Raw genomic sequence first — 22,299 nt, forward strand, 5'->3', positions numbered from 1 at the left:
GTATATTTGAATGAAGAGTATTCTTCCAGGCAGAGAAAAATCAATTGCCAAGGGTCTGGGATAAAAGCAAGCATGTTGCAATTGTCTTTTCCTAGACTGAAACTTGTTTTTTCATTTTGTTTATGACTTGTCTTTTTGTACGCAAGTTTTAAATTTTTAATGTAGTATAATTTAGCCAGATTTTACTTTATTTATGGCTTATCTAGCTGTATTTTGTTTATGAAATCCTTCCTTACTACAAGGTCATAAAGATATTTGCCCTGACCAGGCACGGTGGCTCATGCCTGTAATCCTAACACTTTGGGAGGCCAAGGCAGGTGGATCACCTGAGGTCAGGAGTTCGAGACCAGCCTGGCCAACATGGCGAAACCCCGTCTCTACCAAAAATACAAAAATTAGCCAGGCATGGTGGCAGGCGCCTAAAATCCCAGCTACCTGGGAGGCTAAGGCAGGAGAATCGCTTGAACACAGGGGGCGGAGGTTGCAGTGAGCCGAGATCATGCCACTTCACTCCAGCCTGGGTGAAAGAGCCAAACTCCGTCTTAAAAACAAACAAACAAACAAACAAACAAACAAACAAAAAAACAAAGATATTTTCCCATGCTGTCTTCTAAAAGTTTGTAACTACTTATCACATTTAGGTCATAAAACCACTTTGGGCCGGGTGCGGTGGCTCATGCCTGTAATCCCAGCACTTTGGGAGGCTGAGGCAGGTGGATCATGAGGTCAGGAGATCGAGACCATCCTGAGTAACACAGTGAAACCCCATCTCTACTAAAAATACAAAAAATTAGCCGGGTATGGTGGCACGTGCCTGTAGTCCCAGCTAGTCGGGAAGCTGAGGCAGGAGAATCGCTCGAACCCGGGAGGCAGAGGTTGCAGTGAGCCGAGATCACGCCACTGCACTCCAGCCTGGGGGACAGAGAGAGACTCCATCTCAAAAAAATAATAAAATAAAATAAAACCACTTTGAGTTTGTTTTTGTATACAATGTGGGGTTGAGATTTTATTTTTTTCAAAATAATAACCAGTGGTTCCAGCAACATTTATTAAATAAATCATTTCCACACTGATCATGTATTAAGATTTTCTTTACATGGGGTTTCTGGGCTCTTTGTATTCTGTCCCACTGGTCTATTTTTCTCTGTACTGCCTTAATTACTATAGCTTATAAGAAGTGCTGCCATCGGGTAGGGTATATTGTACTGCTTTAATATTGTCTTGCTTATTCTTGGTTCTATTTAGAATTTTAATTGGAATTGCATTCAATCTCTAAATGAATTTAGGGAGACTTTGCATCATTACATTATTAAGTCTTCCTATACATGAACATATTTTATCTATTAACTTAGATTTTCTTTAATGTTATTCAATAAAGATTTACACTTTTTTGCATATAGGTCTTGTACATCTTTTGTTAGATTTATTCCTGGGTGTCTTTTAGTTTTTGTTTCTACTGTAAGCTCTAATTGGTACACTATTTTTTTTATATTGCTCTTATATCCTAAAACCTTGCTTCAATATTTCACATATACTTTTGTATTTTCTATGTGGACAGTCATGTCATCTGCAAATAATAAGCTTTGTTTCTCCTTTTTTGATCCTTACTTTTTATTTATTTTCCTTTTCTTACTACACTAATTGGGACCTACAGTACAAGGTTGAATAGAAGTGCTAGTTTTGCTCTTTTGTATCATTATGGTGACGTAAATTAATAGTTTTCTTAAGTTAGATCACTCTTTTATTACTGAGATAAACCCACCTTGGTCATAGGTATTTCCAATGCATTTTTCATTCTGATTGCTAGTATTTTGTTTTAGATTTTGGCATGTATGTTCATAAGTGAAGTTAGCATGTAATTTTCCTTTCTCATAATATCTTTGCCTGGTTTAGCAGAGAGGTTATGCTAGCCTTATAAAACGAGTTGGGGGAGATTTAATGCAACAGTTTATATAGTATTGAGATTATCTGTTCCTTGTATATCTGATAGAATTCACCTATACAACCAACTATCTAGCAGGTAGGTGGTGGTTGTTTGTTGGTTGATAGATTTTAACCACTGCTTCAATTTAGTTCACAAACATAAGTCTGTTCAGTTGTCCCCATTTTTTCTTGAGTCAGTTTTGGTAAATTTTAGCTTTATATAAAATTATCCATTTAAGTGTTCAAATTTAATGGCATAAAGATGTTCACAAAGTTATCTTATTTTTATTTCAATATCCTATCTACTGTTACTTACTTTACACCCATTTATGGTTTGGTTTTTTTTTTTTTTTTTTTTAGATGGAGTCTCACTCTGTTACCCAAGCTGGTAGTGGCGCGATCTCAGCTCACTGCAACCTCCACCTCGCGGTGCAAGCGATTCTCCTGCCTCAGGCTCCTGAGGAGCTGGGACTACAGGCATGCGCCACCATGCTCAGCTAATTTTTGTATTTTTAGTAGAGATAGGGTTCGCTATGTCAGCCAGGCTGGTCTCGAACTTCTGACCTCAGGTGATTCACTCGCCTTAGCCTCCCAAAGTGTTGGGATTACAGGCATGAGCCACTGCGCCCGGCCCCATTTTCCTTTTTTATTCATTGATGGCACTGAATTTATTGATGAGTAGGTGATTTTTTTATGGCTTATCTCATGATTTATTCAGACCTTTAATGTCTTTCAATGAAGCTTTACAAGTTTGTTCTTAAATGCTTTATTTTTTGTTGCTCTTGAAAATGGCCTTTTTTAAAAAAAATGTATTTTTGTGTATAGTAACCCTATTTATTCTATTTTTAAAATCTTTTATTTTAAGTTCAGGGGTACATGTGTAGGCTTGCTACATAGGTAAATGTGTGTCATGAGGGTTTGCTGTACAGATTATTTCACCACCAGGTATTAAGCCTAGTACCCATTAGTTACTTGTCCTGATGCTCTCCCTCCTCCCACCCTCCACCCTCTGAAAGGCCCCAGTGTGTGAAAGACCCCTCTATGTGTCCATGTGTTCTCATCATTTAGCTCCCACTTATAGGTGAGGACATGCAGTATTTGGTTTTCTGTTCCTGCATTAGTTTGCTAAGGATAATGGCCTCCAGCTCCATCCATGTCCCTGCAAAGGACATGCTCTTGTTATTTTTTATAGCTGCATAGTATTCCATGGTGTATATGTACCACATTTTCTTTATCCAGTCTATCATTGATGGGCATTTAGGTTGATTCCATGTCTTTGCTATTGTGAATAGTGCTGCAATGAACATACATGTGCATGTGTCTTTATAACAGACTGATTTATATTCCTTTGGATATATACCCAGTAATAAGATTGCTGGGTTGAATGGTAGTTCTACTTTTAACTCTTTCAGGAATCACCATACTGCTTTCTGCAATGGGTGAACTAATTTACACTCCCACCAATAGTGTACAAGTGTTCCCTTTTCTCTGCAACCTTGCCAGTGTCTGCTTTTTTTTTTTTTTTCCTTTTTATCATAGCCATACAGACTGGCTTGAGATGGTACCTCATTGTGGTTTTGGTTTGCATTTCTCTAATGATCAGTGATATTGAGCTTTTCTTCATATGCTTGTTGTTCATACGTATATCTTCTTTTGAAAAATGTCTGTTCATGTCCTTTACCCACTTTTTAATAGGGTCGTTTAGTTTTTTCTTGTAAATTTGTTTAAGTTCCTTATAGATGCTGGATATTAGACCTCTGTCAGATGCATAGTTTGCAAAAATGTTCTCCTGTTCTGTAGGTTGTCTGTTTACTCTGTTGATAGTTTCTTTTGCTGTACAGAAGTGCTTTCATTTAATTAGCTCTCCTTTGTCAATTTTTGCTTGTGTTGCAATTGCTTTTGGTGTCTTTGTCATGAAATCTTTCCCTGTGCCTATGTCCTGAGTGGTATTGCCTAGGTTGTCTTCCAGGGATTTTATAGTTTTGGGTTTTACATTCAAGTCTTTGATTCATCTTGAGTTAATTTTTGTATGATATGGTATAAGGAAGCGGTTTAGTTTCAATCTTCTGCATATTGCTAGCCAGTTATTCCAGCAGTATTTATTGAATAGGGAATTCTTTCCTCATTGCTTGTTTTTGTCAGGTTTGTCAAAGATCAGATGGCTGTAGGCATGCAGTTTTATTTCTGGGTTCTCTATTCTGTTCTGTCACGGGTGGAGGGTGTCCAGGTTCTCGGCATTTTGAACAAAGAATTGGACAAAACACACAAATAAAGCAAGGAAAGAATGAAGCAAGGAAAGCAGAGATTCATTGAAAACGAAAGTACACTCCACAGTGTGGGAGTGGGCGGAGCAGTGGCTCAAGGGCCCTGGATACAGAATCTTCTTGGGGGGAGGGAGAGCATCAGGATAAATAGCTAATGCATGGGGGGCTTAATATCTAGCTAATGGGTTGATCTGTGCAGCAAACCACTATGGCACACATTTACCTATGTAACAAACCTGTCCGTCCTGCACATGTATACCGGAACTTAAAATAATTTTTTTTTTGAGATGGAGTCTTGCTCTGTCGCCCAGGCTGGAGTGCAGTGGTATGATATCGGCTCACTGCAACCTCCGCCTCCCGGGTTCAAGCGATTCTTCTGCCTCAGCCTCCCAAGTAGCTGGGACTACAGACACACGCCACCACGCCCAGCTAATTTTTGTATTTTTAGTAGAGATGGGGTTTCACCATATTGGTCAGGCTGGTCTCAAACTCCTGACCTCAGGTGATCCACCCACCTTGGCCTCCCAAAGTGCTGGAGTTACAGGCGTGAGCCACCGCACCTGGCCATACTTTTTTTTTTAATGGAATGTTCGGACAGAGACCGAGACATGGGGAGAAAGCCACGTGAAGAAAGATGAAGGCAGAGATTGAAGCAATGCATCTACAAGCCAAGGAATGCCAAAGATTGGCTGCAAACCTCCAGAAGCGATGAAAGAGGCATAGAAAAGATTCTCTCTCACAGCCTTCATAAGAAACCAACCTTGCTGACCCCTTGATTTCAGACTTCTATTCCCTAGATCTGTGAGACAATACATTTCTGCGCTCAGTTTGTGCCACTATGTTATAACAGCCTTAGGTAATGAATGCAGCATTAGTTAATGAAGCATTGACATTGTCCAGCATAATACTGGACTAGATGTCCTTAAGGGCACTTCTTTACTTCTCTAATACACAATTTTTAAAATGGTTCAATTCAATGACAGAAGACAATAAATTGTTGGAAATATATTTAATTCATTTATTCATTCAACAAATATTCATTGAACACACTACATGGCACAGTAGGGAACAAAACAGACAATCCCCTACCCTGGTGGAGCTTAGATGCTAATGAAGGAGACAGACATTAAAAAAAAAAAAGATAAATACATAGCCACAAACTTGTTAAGTGATATTAAGAAAATACAGGGTGTGGCCGGGTGCAGTGGCTTACACCTGTAACCCCAGCAGTTTGGGAGGCCGAAGCGGGCGGATCACCTGAGATCAGGAGTTTGAGACCAGGCTAGCCAACATGGTAAAATCTTGTCTCTACTAAAAACACAAAAATTAGCCAGGCGTGGTGGTGCACACCTGTGGTCCCAGCTACTCTGGAGGCTGAGGCAGGAGAATCACTTGAACCTGGGAGGCGGAGGTTGCAGTGCACCGAGAAAGTGCCATTGCACTCCAGCCTAGGTGACAAGAGTGAAACTCCATCTCAAAAAAAAAAAGAATGAAAGAAAGAAATAAAAGAAAAGAAAAGAAAAGAAAAGACAGGGTGCTAGGAGAGAGTATAAGAGAGTATTCATAGACGTCCTCTCTGGAGAGACAATATTTAAACTGGAAAGTTGAAGGAAGAGAAGGATCTCTATGTGAAGACAGGGAAGCTCATTTCAGGCAGAAGAAACTGCATGTGCAAGGGTCTTGATGTAGAAATATGTTGGCATGGGTAAAGAACAGAAGGGCTATTAGAACTTGATATGCATGGGAAATAAGAGAGAGAAAAAAAGTCAAAGATGACTGACTGGGAAACTGAGTGAATAGTGGGAGCTATTGACTGAGGTGTGGAAGAATCTAGGAAGAATGAAATGGGTCAGGGTAGGAAGCAAAAGTTCAGTTTTAGACATGTTAAGTTGGGAATCAGTAAATCTTCAAGTGGGAAACAATATATAAGCTTAGAGCTCAGGAGAAAGGCGTGGGCTGGAGATAGAAATTTGGGAGTCATCAATATAGGTGGTATTTATAGCCCTGGAACTGGAAAGGATTATTAGCAAGGGAGTAAGTGGGGCTAGAGAAGGGAGAAGGGCCAAGGACTGAGTCCTGGGGCATCCTGACTCAGAGATTTGGCATTGTCAGATCTGCATTGTCATCTGAGACTCTCCCTTCCCAACCATACTGCCTTTCCCCTTTCTATCCGCAAGTGTCAAGTCTGTGTCATGGTCTGAGGCATTTCCTGCCCAATCTTGCTTCCTCCCCTTTTGTAATTCACAAGCAGACCCCAATAAACTTCTTACACTGCTAATTCTGTCTCAGTATCTGCTTCCCAGAGGACCTGAACTGACACAATTGGTACCAGGATTGGTCTGAGAAAGCAGGAGATGATTGGGGTTTTGGCACTGGATCACTTAATGAAATGAAATGAGGACTTCTTCCCAAGTAGTATGTGGAGCATGGATAGTCCCTGGTACAAGATGGTGGCCCAACTGCTAAAACTGTCACTGGTAGTAACTTGGGAGAGTGTTCTGGTAAAAAGAAAATGCTCTGGCAGGTGCAATGAAGAGTAGAGATGAATAACTTTGCATAGAAGGACAGTGGACTTGGCTGGCTGTCATTAAGGTGCACAGACACCATATGAAGGGACAATTAAGTGGCTGAGGGCAGTTAACTATTGAAAACTAAGCATGAAGGCCAGAGGACCTCTTTGGTAGCTCATAAAGATGTTCTTATCTCGTTCAGTGAGACAGCAGAAAAACCTAGAGATCAAACTCAGAATGACCAAGCTTCAAAGGTGACTGAATACTCATCCAAGCCAGGTCCACGATACTCAAGTCAGCACTCCAGTTAGGCAAACCCAGGATCGTGGCAAACAGCATGGGAATGTCTAAGTGGGTGCTCCCAAAGATTTTGACTCCTCAGACTGCTCTGAACCTTTAGAGCCTGCAGCAGTAACTCATCTCTCCCTGTTAAGGGCTGGCATTCACCCCATCCTTTGTGGAAAGACAGCACAAAGGCCTTTCCCTTATAAGGCACCAAGATCTGCCTCCACCTTTTCTCCTGGCTATAAAACCAGTAAGTAGGGTTAAGTCAGGGTGTAAGCCTGCCAGGGATGTGCTGGGCCTGGTAAGAAAGGAAAAGATCTATACCCCAAAGGAGTTGTAAGATCTAGCCAACATATACTAGGAGTCAGAGAGGTCCCACGGACTGGATTTAGAGTGTTTGAGCAATGGGGCCAGAACATAAGACTAGGTAAGGGAGAGTTTATTGATTTGGGGGCACTGTCCAGGAATACAGGACTTAGCACTGTGGCAAGGACCCTAGGAGTTGGTGTAAACTGGCAGTCAGGGTGGCCCCTAGAACCCTGGGGAAAGTGATAACTCACATTGAGTGAGGGTGAAATGCCTAACTTGCCAGGAAAGATGGTAATGAAAGGAACTAAGTAGCGCAGGAAGGTGAATATGCTGGAGTGGTTATATAACCTGAGGCCAGAAGACCAGCCAGAGAATTATGTTGCACAGGAGGGCTCAGGAGATGCACGATTTACCAATGCCATGTGGAATGCCCTGGTGAAAGGGATGCCAGCATCACCAAGATGTTCCATGGTGTTGCTCCTCTGCAGGCCAAGGTGGACTACAGGAGAGGCAATCACAGAGCTGGGCTTGTTAATGGAAGCCAAAGTTATAAGGGCCGAGTGACTGTGTTTAACTGCCCGAAGTCAGAAGGCTGCACTTAGACCATAATGATTAGCAATCAGAGGAGCAGCCAAAGACACTCCAGGAGTCAAGAGGATTAATAGTGCATGTTGTCCCTAGAGGCAAAATAGGTCGATTGCCAACAAGAATATCGTTTAATTACATAATTTTTTAAGTGGCAATAGATGAGGAGGAGGTTGAAGGTCAACACTCCTATAAAAAGCCATGATCTCCTGCCTAGTTCCTGGATCTGAGTTATCAGACTTAGGACTCATTGACTGAAGAGGTGGCTAGGTCCCCTGGAAGAAGAACCCTACACATCACCATGGCAATTATAAACCACAGTTTGAGTCCTTCTCCCAAAAGGACCTAAGACTTAGATGACTCTACACGAAGGACAGACATTTAGAGACTACTGGAAATTGATGTCTAGAGACCCAAAAAGTTTCTCTAACAAGGAATTCCAGGTAATAAGCAAGGAGACAGAACACAAATTTGGATAGAAGATAGTTTACCAATATAGGAGTACTCTCCTGGTATACACCCGGGGAAGGGCCCTGGAACACAGCAGAAACACAATGCTAGGATAGATCCTAGAAGCATGAAAAACATGTTGTCTGACACTAAGTGCAGTAGAAATGCCTACATTGCCCTGGCAGATAGTGAAGAAAGGAATGAGAAGGCTCAGGGAGGTGGACATGCTGGAGTGCGTATGTCATGTGAGGCCAGAAGACCCACTGGAGGATTCTCTTGTACAGAAGGACTCAGGGAACATCCAGTTCACCCAGGCTCTAAGGAATGTGCTGGAGAGAGGGATGCCAGCATATCACCAGTAAATTCAATGTGGCTCTCCTCTGCAGGCCAGAGTGGATGATAGGAGGGGCAATCACAGAGCTGGGCTCATAACTAGCAATGCGGATGATGGGGCCTCTTCCATCCTGGAAGGTCCAGCAATTCATTCTCACAGGATGGACATTCTTTCTGAATATGGTTTTGCCTTTCCTGCCCACAGAACCTCATCCAGCACCACCATCCAGGGGTTTAAGGAGTGCCTGATCCACACCATGGAATCCAACACAGCACAGCATCCAAACAGGGAATTTATTTCATAGCAAAGGAAGTTTGGGAGTGTGCCTGTGACCATAGGATCCCCTAGGCATGCAACATTCCACACCATTCATAAGTAGCTGGCCTGACAGAGTGATGGAATGGCAAGGAGCAGCTGAAGCACCAGCTCAGAAGCAACACTCTGCAAAGATGTGGTAGCATCCTCCAGGATGCAGTGTAAGCACTAAATTAGAGACCTCTATATGGCACCATCTCGCCAAGAGGAAAAATACATGGGTGCAGGAACCAAGTAGTGAAAGCAGGAGTACCATCATTCTCAATAACCTACTAGTAGCAAGACATTGTGCTTTCAGTCTCCACAACCTGGGGCTCTACAGTGTAAGAGGTGAGCACACTCTTGCCAGGGGCGTAGCAGGAGTCCCATTGAACTATACGCTACAGCTGCCACCAGAGCATTTTGGAGGTCAGAGACATGGGGAGTAAAAATTAGAAATACTCTGTTATAAGATGCCTGCACTACTCATGAAGCAGTATAGTGTTAGTTGAAGGTTGACTTACATTAGTTAAAAATGTACGTTATAGGCTGGGCGTGGTGGCTCATGTCTGTAATCCTGACACTTTGGGAAGCTGAGGCAGGAGGATAGCTTGAGCTCAGGGGTTTGAGACCAGCCTGGACAACATGGTGAAAATTTGTCTCTACAAAAAAATACAAAAATTAGCCAGGCAGCATGGCACGCATCTGTAGTCCCGGCTACTTGCGGGGCTGAGGTAGGAGGACCACTTGAGTCCAGGAGGTCGAGGCTGCAGTGAGCCAAGATTGAGCCACTGCACTCCAGCCTGGGTGGCAAAGTGAGACCCGGTCTCAAAAATAAATAAATTAATTAAAATGTATATTATAAAGTCTAGGGCAACCATTGCAACTGATACATTAGGAGAGGAGATAAAATGGAATCATATGAAAAGCTCAATTTAAACCAGGGAAGGCAGAAAAAGACGATAGGGAAAAAACAAAGAACAAGAGCAATAAATAGAAAACAGTTATAAAAATGGACACAAATACACACTTAGAAGAAATAAGACCTGGTTTTCAATCATCAGTAGAGTGACTAAAGTTAACGTGAATCAATTGTACATTCCAAAATACCTAGAAGAGGCCGGGCGCGGTGGCTCACGCCTGTAATCCCAGCACTTTGGGAGGCCAAGGCAGGTGGATCACCTGAGGTCAGGAGTTCAAGACCAGCCTGACCAATATGGTGAAACCCCATCTCTACTAAAAATACAAAAATTAGCTGGGCGTGGTGGCATGCGCCTGTAGTCCCAGCTGCTCGGGAGGCTGAGACAGGAGAATTGCTTGAACCCGGGAGGCAGAGGTTGCAGTGAGCTGAGATCGTGCCACTGCACTCCAGCTTGGATGACAGAGCAAGACTCCGTCTCAAAAAAGCAAAACAAAACAAAACAAAACAAAATAGCTAGAGGAGAATAATTCAAATGTTCCTAGTTAAAAGAAAAGATTTATGTTTAAGATGATGGATATTCTAATTACCCTGATCCGATTATGTAAATGCATATCGTAAATACAATGCATATGTAAATGCATGTGTAAAATTATCACATGTATCCCAAAAGTATGTACATCTAATATGTATCAATTTAAATAAATAAATATACGAAAGAAAATAGTTATAAAGATGGTAGATATTAGTCTGACTATATCAAAGTCACTTTAAATGTGAATGGTCTAAATGCACCAATTAAAAGACAGAGATTGTCATAGTGGATAAGAAAATAATATCCAATTACACACTGTTTATAAGAAATCCACTTTTAATATAAAGACATAGACATATTAAAAGTCAAAGGTATGGTGGCTCACACCTGTAATCCCAGCACTTTGAGAGCCTGAGGCAGGAGGATTGCTTGAGCCCCGGAGTTTGAGACCAGCCTGGGCAACATAGTGAGACCCCATCTCTACAAAAAAATTAAAAATAAAGTAAAAAGCCACAGATATACTAAAAAAACAAAAAACAAACAAAAACAAAAAAACACTGACCACAAGAAATTTGGGGTATTTATATTTCTATCAGATAAAGCAGGTTTCATAACAAGGAATGTCATCAAGAATAAAATGGGGATCATTCTGCGACCGGCACTCCACGGGTCAGATGGCTGCACAGCAGTGGCGGAGGTGACCATAGCCACATAATGTCCATAGTTCATTTATCTGTTCATGCCAAATGGATTGTGGGGAAGGTGACTGGGACAAAAATGCAAAAGACTGCTAAAGTGAGAGTGATCAGGCTTGTTCTGAATCCCCATTTATTAAAGTATTATAATAAGCGAAAAACGTACTTTGCTCACAATGCCCTTCAGCAGTGCACAATTGGGGATATCGTGCTTCTCAAAGCTTCACCTGTTCCACGAACAAAGCATGTGAAACATGAACTGGCTGAGATTGTTTTCAAAGTTGGAAAACTCGTAGATCCAGTGACAGGAAAACCTTGTGCAGGAACTACCTACCTGGAGAGTCCATTGAGTTCGGAAACCACCCAGGTAAGCAAAAATCTGGAAGAACTCAATATCTCTTCAGCACAGTGAAGGAGGAATGGAAGAAGAAGCCAAAGGGAAAGATTTACATGTTTGTTTATTTTATGGAAAAAGAAATTTTTCTAAGTTTCATCACAAACTGTGTCCAATTTCTCTTGTGGTATTTATGAAATAGCTAAAAGCAAATGAAGTAAAGGGCATATTATGGTTTTTCACAAAGGTTTATGGTCATGCTTCAAATTTTCTTTTCAGTGAACATACTTTCATGTTACACTAAGTGTGTCTAGCGGTCTGTTGCATTTTGTAAGCTCACTGTTTTAAAAGGTTTTGTTTTCGTTTTTTGAGACAGGGTCTCGCTTTGTCGCCCAGGCTGGAGTGCAGTGGTACAATCTTGGCTCACTGCAGCCTCGACTTCCCTGGCTCCAGCAATCTTTCCACCCCAGCCTTCTGAGTAGCTGGGAGCACAGGAGCGTGCCACTACACCTGGCTAATTTTTTGTAAATTTTGTAGAGACAGGGTCTCCCTATGTTGCCCAGGCTGTTCTTGAACTCTTGGGAGTGAAATGCTCACATTGGCCTCCCAAAGTGCTGGGATTACAGGCCTGATCCATTGTGCCCAGCCAGTTTTCTTTTTTTCATTCAAAAGAATCTTGAATTTACCTTAGAACCTTTATTTTGAGGGAAGAAAGCCTTTGAATATAAACAAATAAGGCCACATTAAGTGAATCTTTTGGATGCTATATATTCAAAATAAATATTTTATTTTTCTGACTTCACCAGTTCCAAAGGGAAATAATCAACATGCTTATGGTCAGAATTTTTTTTGATCAAGCTGTATTAATAAGAATGTTGACATATAGAAAATAAAATTTTACAATTCTGAAAAAGAAATAAAATAAAATGGGGCATAATGGGGGTCAAGTCTCAAGAAAACAATACAATCTTAAAACGTGTATGCCCTAACAACAAAGCATCAAAATAAATGAGACAAAAACTGATAGAACTGTATGAATAACTAGACACATCTACTATTATCATTGGAGATTTCAACACCCCTCTGTCAGCAATGGATAGATTAAGCGGGCAGAAAATCAGTACAAATATAGAATGGATTGTGGAGAAGGAAGAAAATGAAACCTAGTGGCAGCCCTGAGACCAACTGCAGCAAGATGAGCTATTGCTCTTCCCACTAACCTCCTCTTCTAAGTCTTCCCTCAGGAAGAGAGGTTCACAGGAACTCTGAACAAGAACTCTGAAGTTAATCCAGGCAACACAAAGGATGGACTGTGGCAAGCATGGAGCTGCATAGCTCATAGCTCCCATCAAGAAAGACTTTGCCATGGAACTATGAGGAGTGAAGTTAGCTTACAGCCTCAGGTTGCAGGACCTTCCAAGACTGGCTGCAGTATTCTTGACAAAACCATGCTTTCCCTGGGCAGCCTCCAGTCAATAACTAAGCAAGGTGGCAGTTCTAGGGCCTGGCCACTTCTGCCCAATGTGAGACTCTTTTAAGAGGCAGTCTTTCCTCCAGAACTCCCCACTGGGTTGAGACCAAGACTTTGTCATATTTGCCTTAAAGTCTAAGGCAACTCTGCCAAATTCTGTTTCCACCACTTATCCTTTCACATGTGTCAGATATGCATTGTAGTTTGAATGCCTTTCCTGCCCAATCTTGCTCTCTGCCCTTTTATCTTTCACAGGTGTTAGCCACAATCAACATCCTGCATTCCTAACTCCGTATTAGCATCTGCTTCCTAGAGGACCCAAATAGACACAATTAGCCACACACCACTGCCATCCACTTTGGGGAAATTCTTCAGAATACACTTAATCAAGCATTTCAAGAGTCTCTTCATTATGATCAAAATGTTTTCAGCAAGTTCTTCAGTTTAATTCATAACTAGGAAAATCAGATAATGAAAACCATTTAATACCACAGCCTCACAATCTCCATCAAGGCATGTGTGCTGCCAGTTGCAGTGGCTCACACCTGTAATCCCAGCACTTTGGGAGGCCGAGGCGGGCAGATCACGAGGTCAGGAGATCGAGACCATCCTGGCTAACATGGTGAAATCCCGTCTCTACTAAAAACACAAAAAATTAGCCGGGTGTGGTGGCACGCGCCTGTAGTCCCAGCTACTCGGAAGGCTGAGGCAGGAGAATGGCGTGAACCCGGGAGGCAAAGGTTGCAGTGAGCCGAGATCGTGCCACTGCACTCCAGCCTGGGGGACAGAGTGTGACACTCAGTCTCAAAAAAAAAAAAGGCATGTGTGCTGTAGCTACAGTTTTTACAATCATTGCATTCGGTTTATCTGGAAGGATAGAACACTGATGAAGCTTGTCATACAAGCATACATGTGGGCTGCGTAAAGTTAATCTTAATCATGCTTATGATCATTCAGATTAAGGGTTTTTGTTCCAGAAAGATACAAGATTTTTCTTGAAACTCAGTCAAGTGATGAATTTTCCTTAGGGAAGTCAGTGACTTCCTTGAGCAAAAGTAGTTATTTATGGTCATTACCCTAACCTCATAACAAAGCTGGAAAAAAAAAACCTTTAACATAACTGGCAAGCATTAAGTGCTTCTCATAACCTTCATGTGTAGCTCAGGTAGAGAGGGCTTTCTTGTGGTCAACAGTGTGTAGCTGTGTCAGTTAGTGCTATTGTTTGGATGTTTGTTCCCCCAAAACTCATGTGGAAATTTGATCCCCAGTGTTGCAGATGGGGCCTATTAGGAGATGTTTGGGTAATGGGGCAAATCTCTCATGAATAGATTAATGCCCTAGGGAGGGAAGTGGTGAGTGAGTTCTCACTCTATTACTTCTCATGAGAGCTGGTTGTTAAAAAGAGCCTAGTACCTCCCCCTTCTCTCCCTTGCTTCCTCTCTCGCCATATGATCTCTGCATACACTGGCTCCCCTTTGCCTTCTACCATGAGTGAAAGCACCCTGAGGCTTTTACCAAGATGCCCAACATTCCAGCCCGTGGAACCATGAGCCAAACAAACCTCTTTTCTTTATTAGCTCAGATATTTCTTTTTCTTTCTTTCTTTTTTTTTTTTTTTTTTTTTTTTTTTTAGACAGCATCTCACTCTGTGACCCAGGCTGGAGTGCAGTGGCACAATCTCAACTCATTGCAACCACTGCCTCCCAGACTCAAGCAATTCTTGTGCCTCAGTCTCCCGAGTAGCTGAAACTACAGGTGTGCACTACCACATCCAGCCAATTTTTTGTATTTTTAGTAGAGACAGGGTTTCGCCACATTGGCCACGCTGGTCTTTTTGTTTGTTTGTTTTTGTTTTTGTTTTTGTTTTTGAGACAGAGTCTGGCTCCGTCACCCAGGCTGGAGTGCAGTGTCACGATCTTGGCTCACTGCAACCTCTGCCTCCTGGGCTCAGGCGATTCTCGTGCCTCAGACTCCCAAGTAGCTGGGACTACAGGCACACACCACCATACCTGGCTAATTTTTTGTATTTTTAGTAGAGATGGAGTTTCACTATGCTGGCCAGGCTGGTCTCGAACTCCTGGCCTCAAGTGATCTGCCTGCCTTGGCCTCCCAAAGTTCTGGGATTACAGGCATGAGCCACTGCGCCCGGCCAGATATTTCTGCATACCAACACAAACAGACTGAGACAGTCAGGTAGACTAGAATCTGCTGTGGTAACGAAGAAACCCTGAAATTTCAGTGGCTTAACCAAAGGTTGATTTTTCACTCACACCAAGTCCTATGAGATGGTTCCTGTATGAGCAACTCTCCAGGGTGGTTTTCCTCTGAGGGGTAAACCCAAGGATACAGGTTCCTTGCATCGTGTTCCACCATTTCAGAGTCCTTTGCTTCCTGCTGTACAAGAGCAAAGAGATTTATTAATAGCATGAAAAATCATGAAGGGTATTACATGGTTTAGGCCTAGAAGTGGCAGTTATCAATCCTACACATGTTCCCTTGCCAAAACAAAACCACATGGTCCCATTTAGGCAAAAAGAAAGCTTGGAAATGTAAGGGAGCATGTGGATATTGGTGGATAGTCTCTGGCATAATAGACTTTGCTTTTGATATAACAGCTTGAAAACATGAAACAAGCTCTAAAGTTGGATTTACCTAAGCTTTTGCACTCTTTATAGTTTATCCTGACACATCACCTTCAGTCTAAGTTATTCACATAAAGTCATCAATAAGCTTAAATTTCTTCTCTATCTCAATTAATTACATCACCATCCACCCATTTGCTCAAGTGCAAAACTTAAAATTTATCCGTGTTTCTGCTACATAGAAACTGGATAAAAGAGCCGGGCATGGTGGCTCACGCCTGTAATCCCACTACTTTGGGAGGCCGAGGCGGACAGATCACCTGAGGTCAGGAGTTCGAGACTAGTCTGGCCAACATGGTAAAACCCTGTCTCTATGAAAAATACAAAAATTAGCTGGGCATGATGGCGGGTCCCTGTAACCCCAGCTACTCGGGAGGCTGAGACAGGAGAATCGCTTGAACCCAGGAGGCAGAGGTTGCAGTGAGCCAAGATCCCACCAGTACACTCCAGCCTGGGCAACAAGAGCAAAACTCCATCTCAAGAAAAAAAGAAACTGGATAAAAGAAAGCCAAAGAGCCCTGTGCAGGAGTGATCCCAGAGCAGCTTCTATGAATATTACAATTCCACTTGGAAGGAATTCCTAAAGTGAAGATGGATTGGCAGAATTACCTGTGAAGCTATGCTCACAATGTCAGGTTCATTTAAAAAAAGAAAATAAAATAGAACGACCTATGAAGAGTATTTTAATATTTCCCTTTGCTCTAAGGCTGTGTTTTATACTAACTTCTTATTGCAGTGTGATAGCCCATTAAGACTTCCCTAAAGGGAAGAGGGTTCCCTGAATATCCTATGTGAGTATTCAGGTCTGCTTAACAGTTATAGTTCTCACTGTCAATTAATAAACTGACATTTTGGTTCATATATATCTGTAACTTATGAGTAGAATCATTCATTCATTCATATATTTAACAAATATTTATTGAGTGCCTAGTAGGCTACAGTTTTAAATGCCAAAAATATAGAAGTATACCAAACAGATAAAACCTCTGCCCTCACGGAGCTTACATCTTAGTAGGCTAAAGAGGACAGATTTTGGCCCGGAGTGGTGGCTCACACCTGTAATCCCAGCACTTTGGGAGGCTGAGGTGGGCAGATCACCTGAGGTTAGGAGTTTGAGACCAGTCTGGCCAACATGGTGAAACCCCGTCTCTACTAAAAATACAAAAAATTAGCCACATGTGGTGGTGCATGCCTGTAATCCCAGCTACTCAGGAGGCTGAGGCAGGAGAATTGCTTGAACCCAGGAGGCAGAGGTTGCAGTGAGCCAAGATCGAGCCACTGCACTCCAGCCTGGGCAACAGAGCAGGACTCTGTCAAAAAAAAAAAAAAAGAGAGAGGTTTTTTAAAGAAAAATATATAGTGTGCCAGATGGATAGTGGTAAATTCTATAGAGAACAAGAAAGCAGGGAAGGGGGACAGGATGTACCAAGGTGGGGGTTACAATTTTAAACAGAGTATTCAGGCCTCACTGGGAAGAAGACATTTGAGCAAATCTCTGAAGGACGTGAAAAAGCAACCATTCAGATGGCTATGGAAAAGCATTCCAGGCAGAAGAGACACCAAGTGCAGAAGCCTGAGGTGGGGAGTGCCTGGTTTGTTTATGGATCAGCAGAAAGGCCAGTGTGACTGAAGTGGAGTGAACACAGGGGAGAGTAGTGGCGAGGAGTCAGAGAGATAATGTGGGGGCAGTGGGGGGATGAGGGAAAGATTGTGTAGGGCCTTGCAGAGCAGTATTAGGATTTTGGATTTTTCTTTGAGAGGTAGAGTCATTGGAGGGTTCTGAATAGTGAAGTGACACCAGCTGACTTTCATGCTAAAAGGATCAATTGGCCGTATGTGGTGGCTCACGCCTGTAATCCCAGCACTTTGGGCCGAAGTGGGAGGATCACGAGATCAGGAGTTCGAGACCAGCCCGGCCAACATGGTGAAACCCCGTCTCTACTAAAAATACAAAAAGTAGCTGGGCGTGATGGTGGGTGCCTGTAATCCCAGATACTCGGGAGGCTGAGGCAGGAGAATTGCTTTCAGGAGGTGGAGGTTGCAGTGAGCCAAGATCATGCTACTGCACTCCAGCCTGGGCCACAGAGCAAGACTCTGTCTTGATTTAAAAAAAAAAAAAATTAAAAGGATCAATCACTCTAATTGCAGAATTGAGAATACAGTGTAAGAGAGCAATGGTGAAGCAGAAAGACCCATTAAGAGATAATCCCAATAGTGCAGGTGAGGGGTGATAGTTTTTTAAAGAGAAAAAGGGGTATCAAGCATGACTACAAGATTTTTGGCCTGAGTTACCAAAAGAATGAAGTTTCGACCGGCTGCGGTGGCTCATGCCTGTAATCCCAGCACTCTGGGAGGCCGAGGTGGGTGGATCACCTGGGGTCAGGAGTTCGAGACCAGCCTGGTCAACATGGTGAAACCCTGTCTCTACTAATAATACAAAAATTAGCTGGGCGTGGTGGCATGTGTCTGTAATCCCAGCTACTCAGAAGGCTGAGACAAGAGAATCTCTTGAACCCAGGGAGCAGAGGTTGCAGTGAGCTGAGATTGCACCACTGCACTCCAGCCTGGGTGACAGAGCAAGACTCCATCTTAAAAAAATAAAAAATAAAAATAAAGCCATTCTCCTACCTCAGCCTCCCGTGTTGCTGGGACTACAGGCGCCCGCCACCATGCCCGGCTAATTTTTTGTACTTTTAGTAGAGGCGGGGTTTCACCATGTTAGCCAGGATGGTCTCGATCTGACCTCGTGATCCGCCCGCCTCGGCCTCCCAAAGTGCTGGGATTACAGGCATGAGCCACCGCAACCGGCTGAGGAGGTAACATTTAAGTTGAGCTCTGAACGACAAAAAGAAATCAACTCTGCAAACTGGGGAAAGAACATTCCAATCAGAGGAAGCAGCTAGAGCAGTGGTTCTCAACAAGAATAGCACCACCTCCTAGGAAGCATTTTGGAAATTTGCGGGGAAGAGTACCACAGTGATTGGGGTATTCTGCTGGCATTTACTGGAGAAAGGCCAGGGAAGCTGCACATCTGCAATGCGCAAGACAGTCCTGCATCCTTCATGGCTCTCAAAGATCCCATCAGACATTCATGTAGGTGGAAAACCTGTTTACAATTATCTGTGTCAAGAACTTAACTTTGCTTTACTGCTAAAGACAAAACATTTTTTGCACAGTATTTTTGTACATGGCATTTTCCAGGATCGCAAGTACCATGTAAATAGAAGGAAGGTTGTATCTTGTTTGTTTCTTTCAGAACTTCATCAAGAGTTGTTTAACATTAAAAAAAAAAAAAAAAAAGTTGCCAGCCAGGTGCAGCGGCTCATGCCAGCACTTTGGAAGGCCAAGGCGGGCGGATCACCTGAGGTCAGGAGTTCAAGACCAGCCTGGCCAACATGGTGAAAACCCATCTCTACTAAAAATACAAAAATTAGCCATTTGCCGGGTGTGGTGGCGGGCGCCTATAACCCCAGCTACTCAGGAGGCTGAGGCAGGAGAATCGCTGGAACTCAGGAGGCAGAGGTTGCAGTAAACCGAGATCGCGCCACTGCACTCCAGCCTGCACAACAGAGTGAGACTCCATCTAAAAAAAAAAAAAAAAAAAAAAAAGTTGCCAAGGAAATAAAGATGTGTCATTAAAAGGAAAAAAAATCTCACCAATGGCAAAGCAATGTCACAGAAAACACTGCACCTTCAGAGAAAATTGACGGAGAAGAGAATTTTTTAAATTGACGATACATGGCCACGGCAAAACAAAACAAAACAACAAAAAAAAAAAAAAAAAAAAAAACAGGAGAAAAAGGCAAACAGTATAAAAAGGCACACAGGGTTGGGTGCGGTGGCTCACGCCTGTAATCCTGGCACCTTGGGAGGCCAAAGGGGGCAGATCACTTGAGGTCAGTAGTTTGAGACCAGCCTGGCCAACATGGTGAAATTCCATCTGTACTAAAAATACAAAAATTAGGGCCGGGCACGGTGGCTCATGCCTGTAATCCCAGCACTTTGGGAGGCTGAGGCAGGTGGATCACGAGGTCAGGAGATCGAGACCCTCCTGGCTAACACGGTGAAACCCCGTCTCTACTAAAAATGCAAAAAAATTAGCCAGGTGCGGTGGCGGGCGTCTGTAGTCCCAGCTACTCTGGAGGCTGAGGCAGGAGAATGGCGTGAACCCGGGAGGCGGAGCTTGCAGTAAGCCAAGATCGCGCCACTGCACTCCAGCCTGGGTGACAGAGCAAGACTCCGTCTCAAAAAAAAAAAAAAAAAATTAGATTGGTGAGGTGGTGGCTGCTTGTAGTCCCAGCTACTGGGGAGGCATGAGAATTGCTTGAACCTGGGAGGCAGAGGTTGCAGTGAGCTGAGATCGTGCCACTGTACTCCAGCCTGGGCAACAGAGCGAGACTCTGTCTCAAAACTAACTAAATAAATCAATAAATAATAAAAGAAAATAAAAGGGCACACAGTCAAAACTCAATCTCCCTTCCACCTCTGTTCCCAAGTCTCCCGGTTTCCTTCCCCAAAGATAACCTGATTATCAGTTTTTTGGGTATCCTTCCAGAGGAATTATTTCTTTTCTGTTTCAAAGGAAGGAAAGAAGGAAGGTAAGAAGGAGGGAAGAGCGGAAAGGAGGAGAAAGCAACCCCATATAAATATTTATTGGTCTGAGCATGAAAAAAAAATATGAGGAAAAACATTCACACACACACCAAGCTCTTAACCGTGGTTACCTCAGGGCATGGGCAGGGGAACTTAACTTTCTTTAATACACTTCTGGACTATTTGTCTTGTTACAACAGGTATATACTACTTTATAATTTACAAATTTCCCAAAAAGTAAAAAATAAAAGAAAATTAGGAGAGCAGGAATCAATCAACATTAGTATAAATATAACAAGATAAATTATATTCTAAGAAATACTAGCAAGTTAAGCTAAAGTAATGTACTGAGAGATTTCAGTTGGTGAGAAGATAAACTGAAAAATGAAAGCTGGAGAATTTAAAAAACTGTTAGCATCTCCCAAGCCCTGACTGGGGCAACAAGAGGCTGCCTAGGGCTTAACTCTCAGCTGGCCACCTTTCTCCTTATATTGCAACATAACTTCTAAGATTTTTTTTTTAACTCACTGCCTCTTCCTTTTTAGTTATCATACATTTATTTTTAGCATAGCACCCCAATTTCACATCATGTACATTTTCCAAAGTTGGAGCTTGTTAACCTACTATGCTCTCCACAGACTTTTCAACAAGTGTGAAAAAGAGGCAATAAGGTTGGCTTGAGTCTACAAGTCACAATCCAAATACAGGATATCCTCAGAGATTTATTTATGTTTAGGATGAATATACATAAGGTGCCCAATGCTAAGCAGATGAATGAGACTCTGGCTGAGTAAAATATGAACACCTGGTTAGCACATGATCATGAAAAGACAGAAGGCATCCAATATATAGTTTGGTGTTATTCATTTTATGCTTCAGTGTACCTGCAGTGAAAAATATACATTTTACTTTCTTTTTTTTTGAGAGGGAGTCTCGCTGTCACCCAGGCTGGAGTGCAGTGGCGTGATCTCGGCTCACTGCAGGCTCCGCCCTCCAGGGTTCACGCCATTCTCCTGCCTCAGCCTCTCAAGTAGCTGGGACTACAGGCGCCCGCCACCTCGCCCGGCTAATTTTTTGTATTTTTAGTAGAGACGGGGTTTCACCGTGTTACCCAGGATGGTCTCGATCTCCTGACCTCGTGATCCGCCCGCCTCAGCCTCCCAAAGTGCTGGGATTACAGGCGTGAGCCACCGCGCCCGGCCATACATTTTACTTTCAAGGTTAAAATAGGCCAGGCGCGGTGGCTCATGCCTGTAATTTCAGCACTTTGGGAGGCCGAGGCAGGTGGATCATCTGAGGTCAGGAATTCGAGACCAGCCTGGCCAACATGGCGAACCCCATCTCTACTGAAAATATAAAAAAATTAGTTGGGTATGGTGGCACATGCCTGTAGTCCCAGCTACTTAGGAGGCTGAGGCAGGAGAATCACTTGAACCTAGGAGGCAGAGGTTACAGTGAGCCAAGACCACGCCACTGCACTTCACCCTGGGCGACAGCGAGACTCTGTCTCAAAAAAAAAAAAAAAAACATAACTTGGCTGACCCAATCTCCATACAATGGGGTTATCACATGAAATGTTCCAGACCCAGGAACTTACTGAAAGAGCTTTAGAATCTTGTCTCGTTATCCAACAAAGGGCTTTAGGAAGTACCAGTACCCAAAGGTTTCCTTATTGTAATCCCCAAATTCCAATTCAAGCCCTTTTAAAGTCAGGGTCCTCCGGTCTTCAGAATCATACATCTTTCTCAAGCTTCCCCCAGCCATCAAATTAGCTTACAGCAAGACAGAAGAATTCACAAAACATGAAAATAAGCATTCCCCAATTGTTGACAGCAGAGTATGGCTTCTGCAACTAGAACAAGTTCTCACAGTCAAAACCTTGTAATGTCATACTCAAGTGAGATTGACAGTAAAAATAAAAAAGGACAAACCCTGCAATGCCTTTTAGAAAACGTTCCTATAGCATTGTGTGTTAGTAAATGTAAATAACTATACAAGCCTAAAAACAACTATGTACCCAGAACATCTTGCTCACACCAACAGACTGCTGACAGTTCCTTTCCTTGTAATTATTAGTGACATGGTTTTTTTAGAAAAAAAAGAGACAGAAAGAAATTCTGAAATTCTGAAATTTTTGAACTGATTAAAGAATCCTT

At 42.7% G+C, this 22,299-nt stretch overlaps 1 protein-coding gene across 1 annotated transcript; it reads left to right on the forward strand.

Annotated features, from left to right (window-relative positions):
- Nucleotides 1-11,104: 11,104 nt before the first annotated feature.
- LOC101136534 (small ribosomal subunit protein uS17m-like) lies at nt 11,105-11,515 on the forward strand. The gene has a single exon (XM_055376229.1). The coding sequence runs from the start codon at nt 11,123-11,125 to the stop codon at nt 11,513-11,515; it is 393 nt and encodes a 130-aa protein (XP_055232204.1). The 5' UTR covers nt 11,105-11,122.
- Nucleotides 11,516-22,299: the final 10,784 nt, after the last annotated feature.

Source organism: Gorilla gorilla, chromosome X (genome assembly GCF_029281585.2).
Source record: "Gorilla gorilla gorilla isolate KB3781 chromosome X, NHGRI_mGorGor1-v2.1_pri, whole genome shotgun sequence".
NCBI classification, from domain to species: domain Eukaryota; kingdom Metazoa; phylum Chordata; class Mammalia; order Primates; family Hominidae; genus Gorilla; species Gorilla gorilla.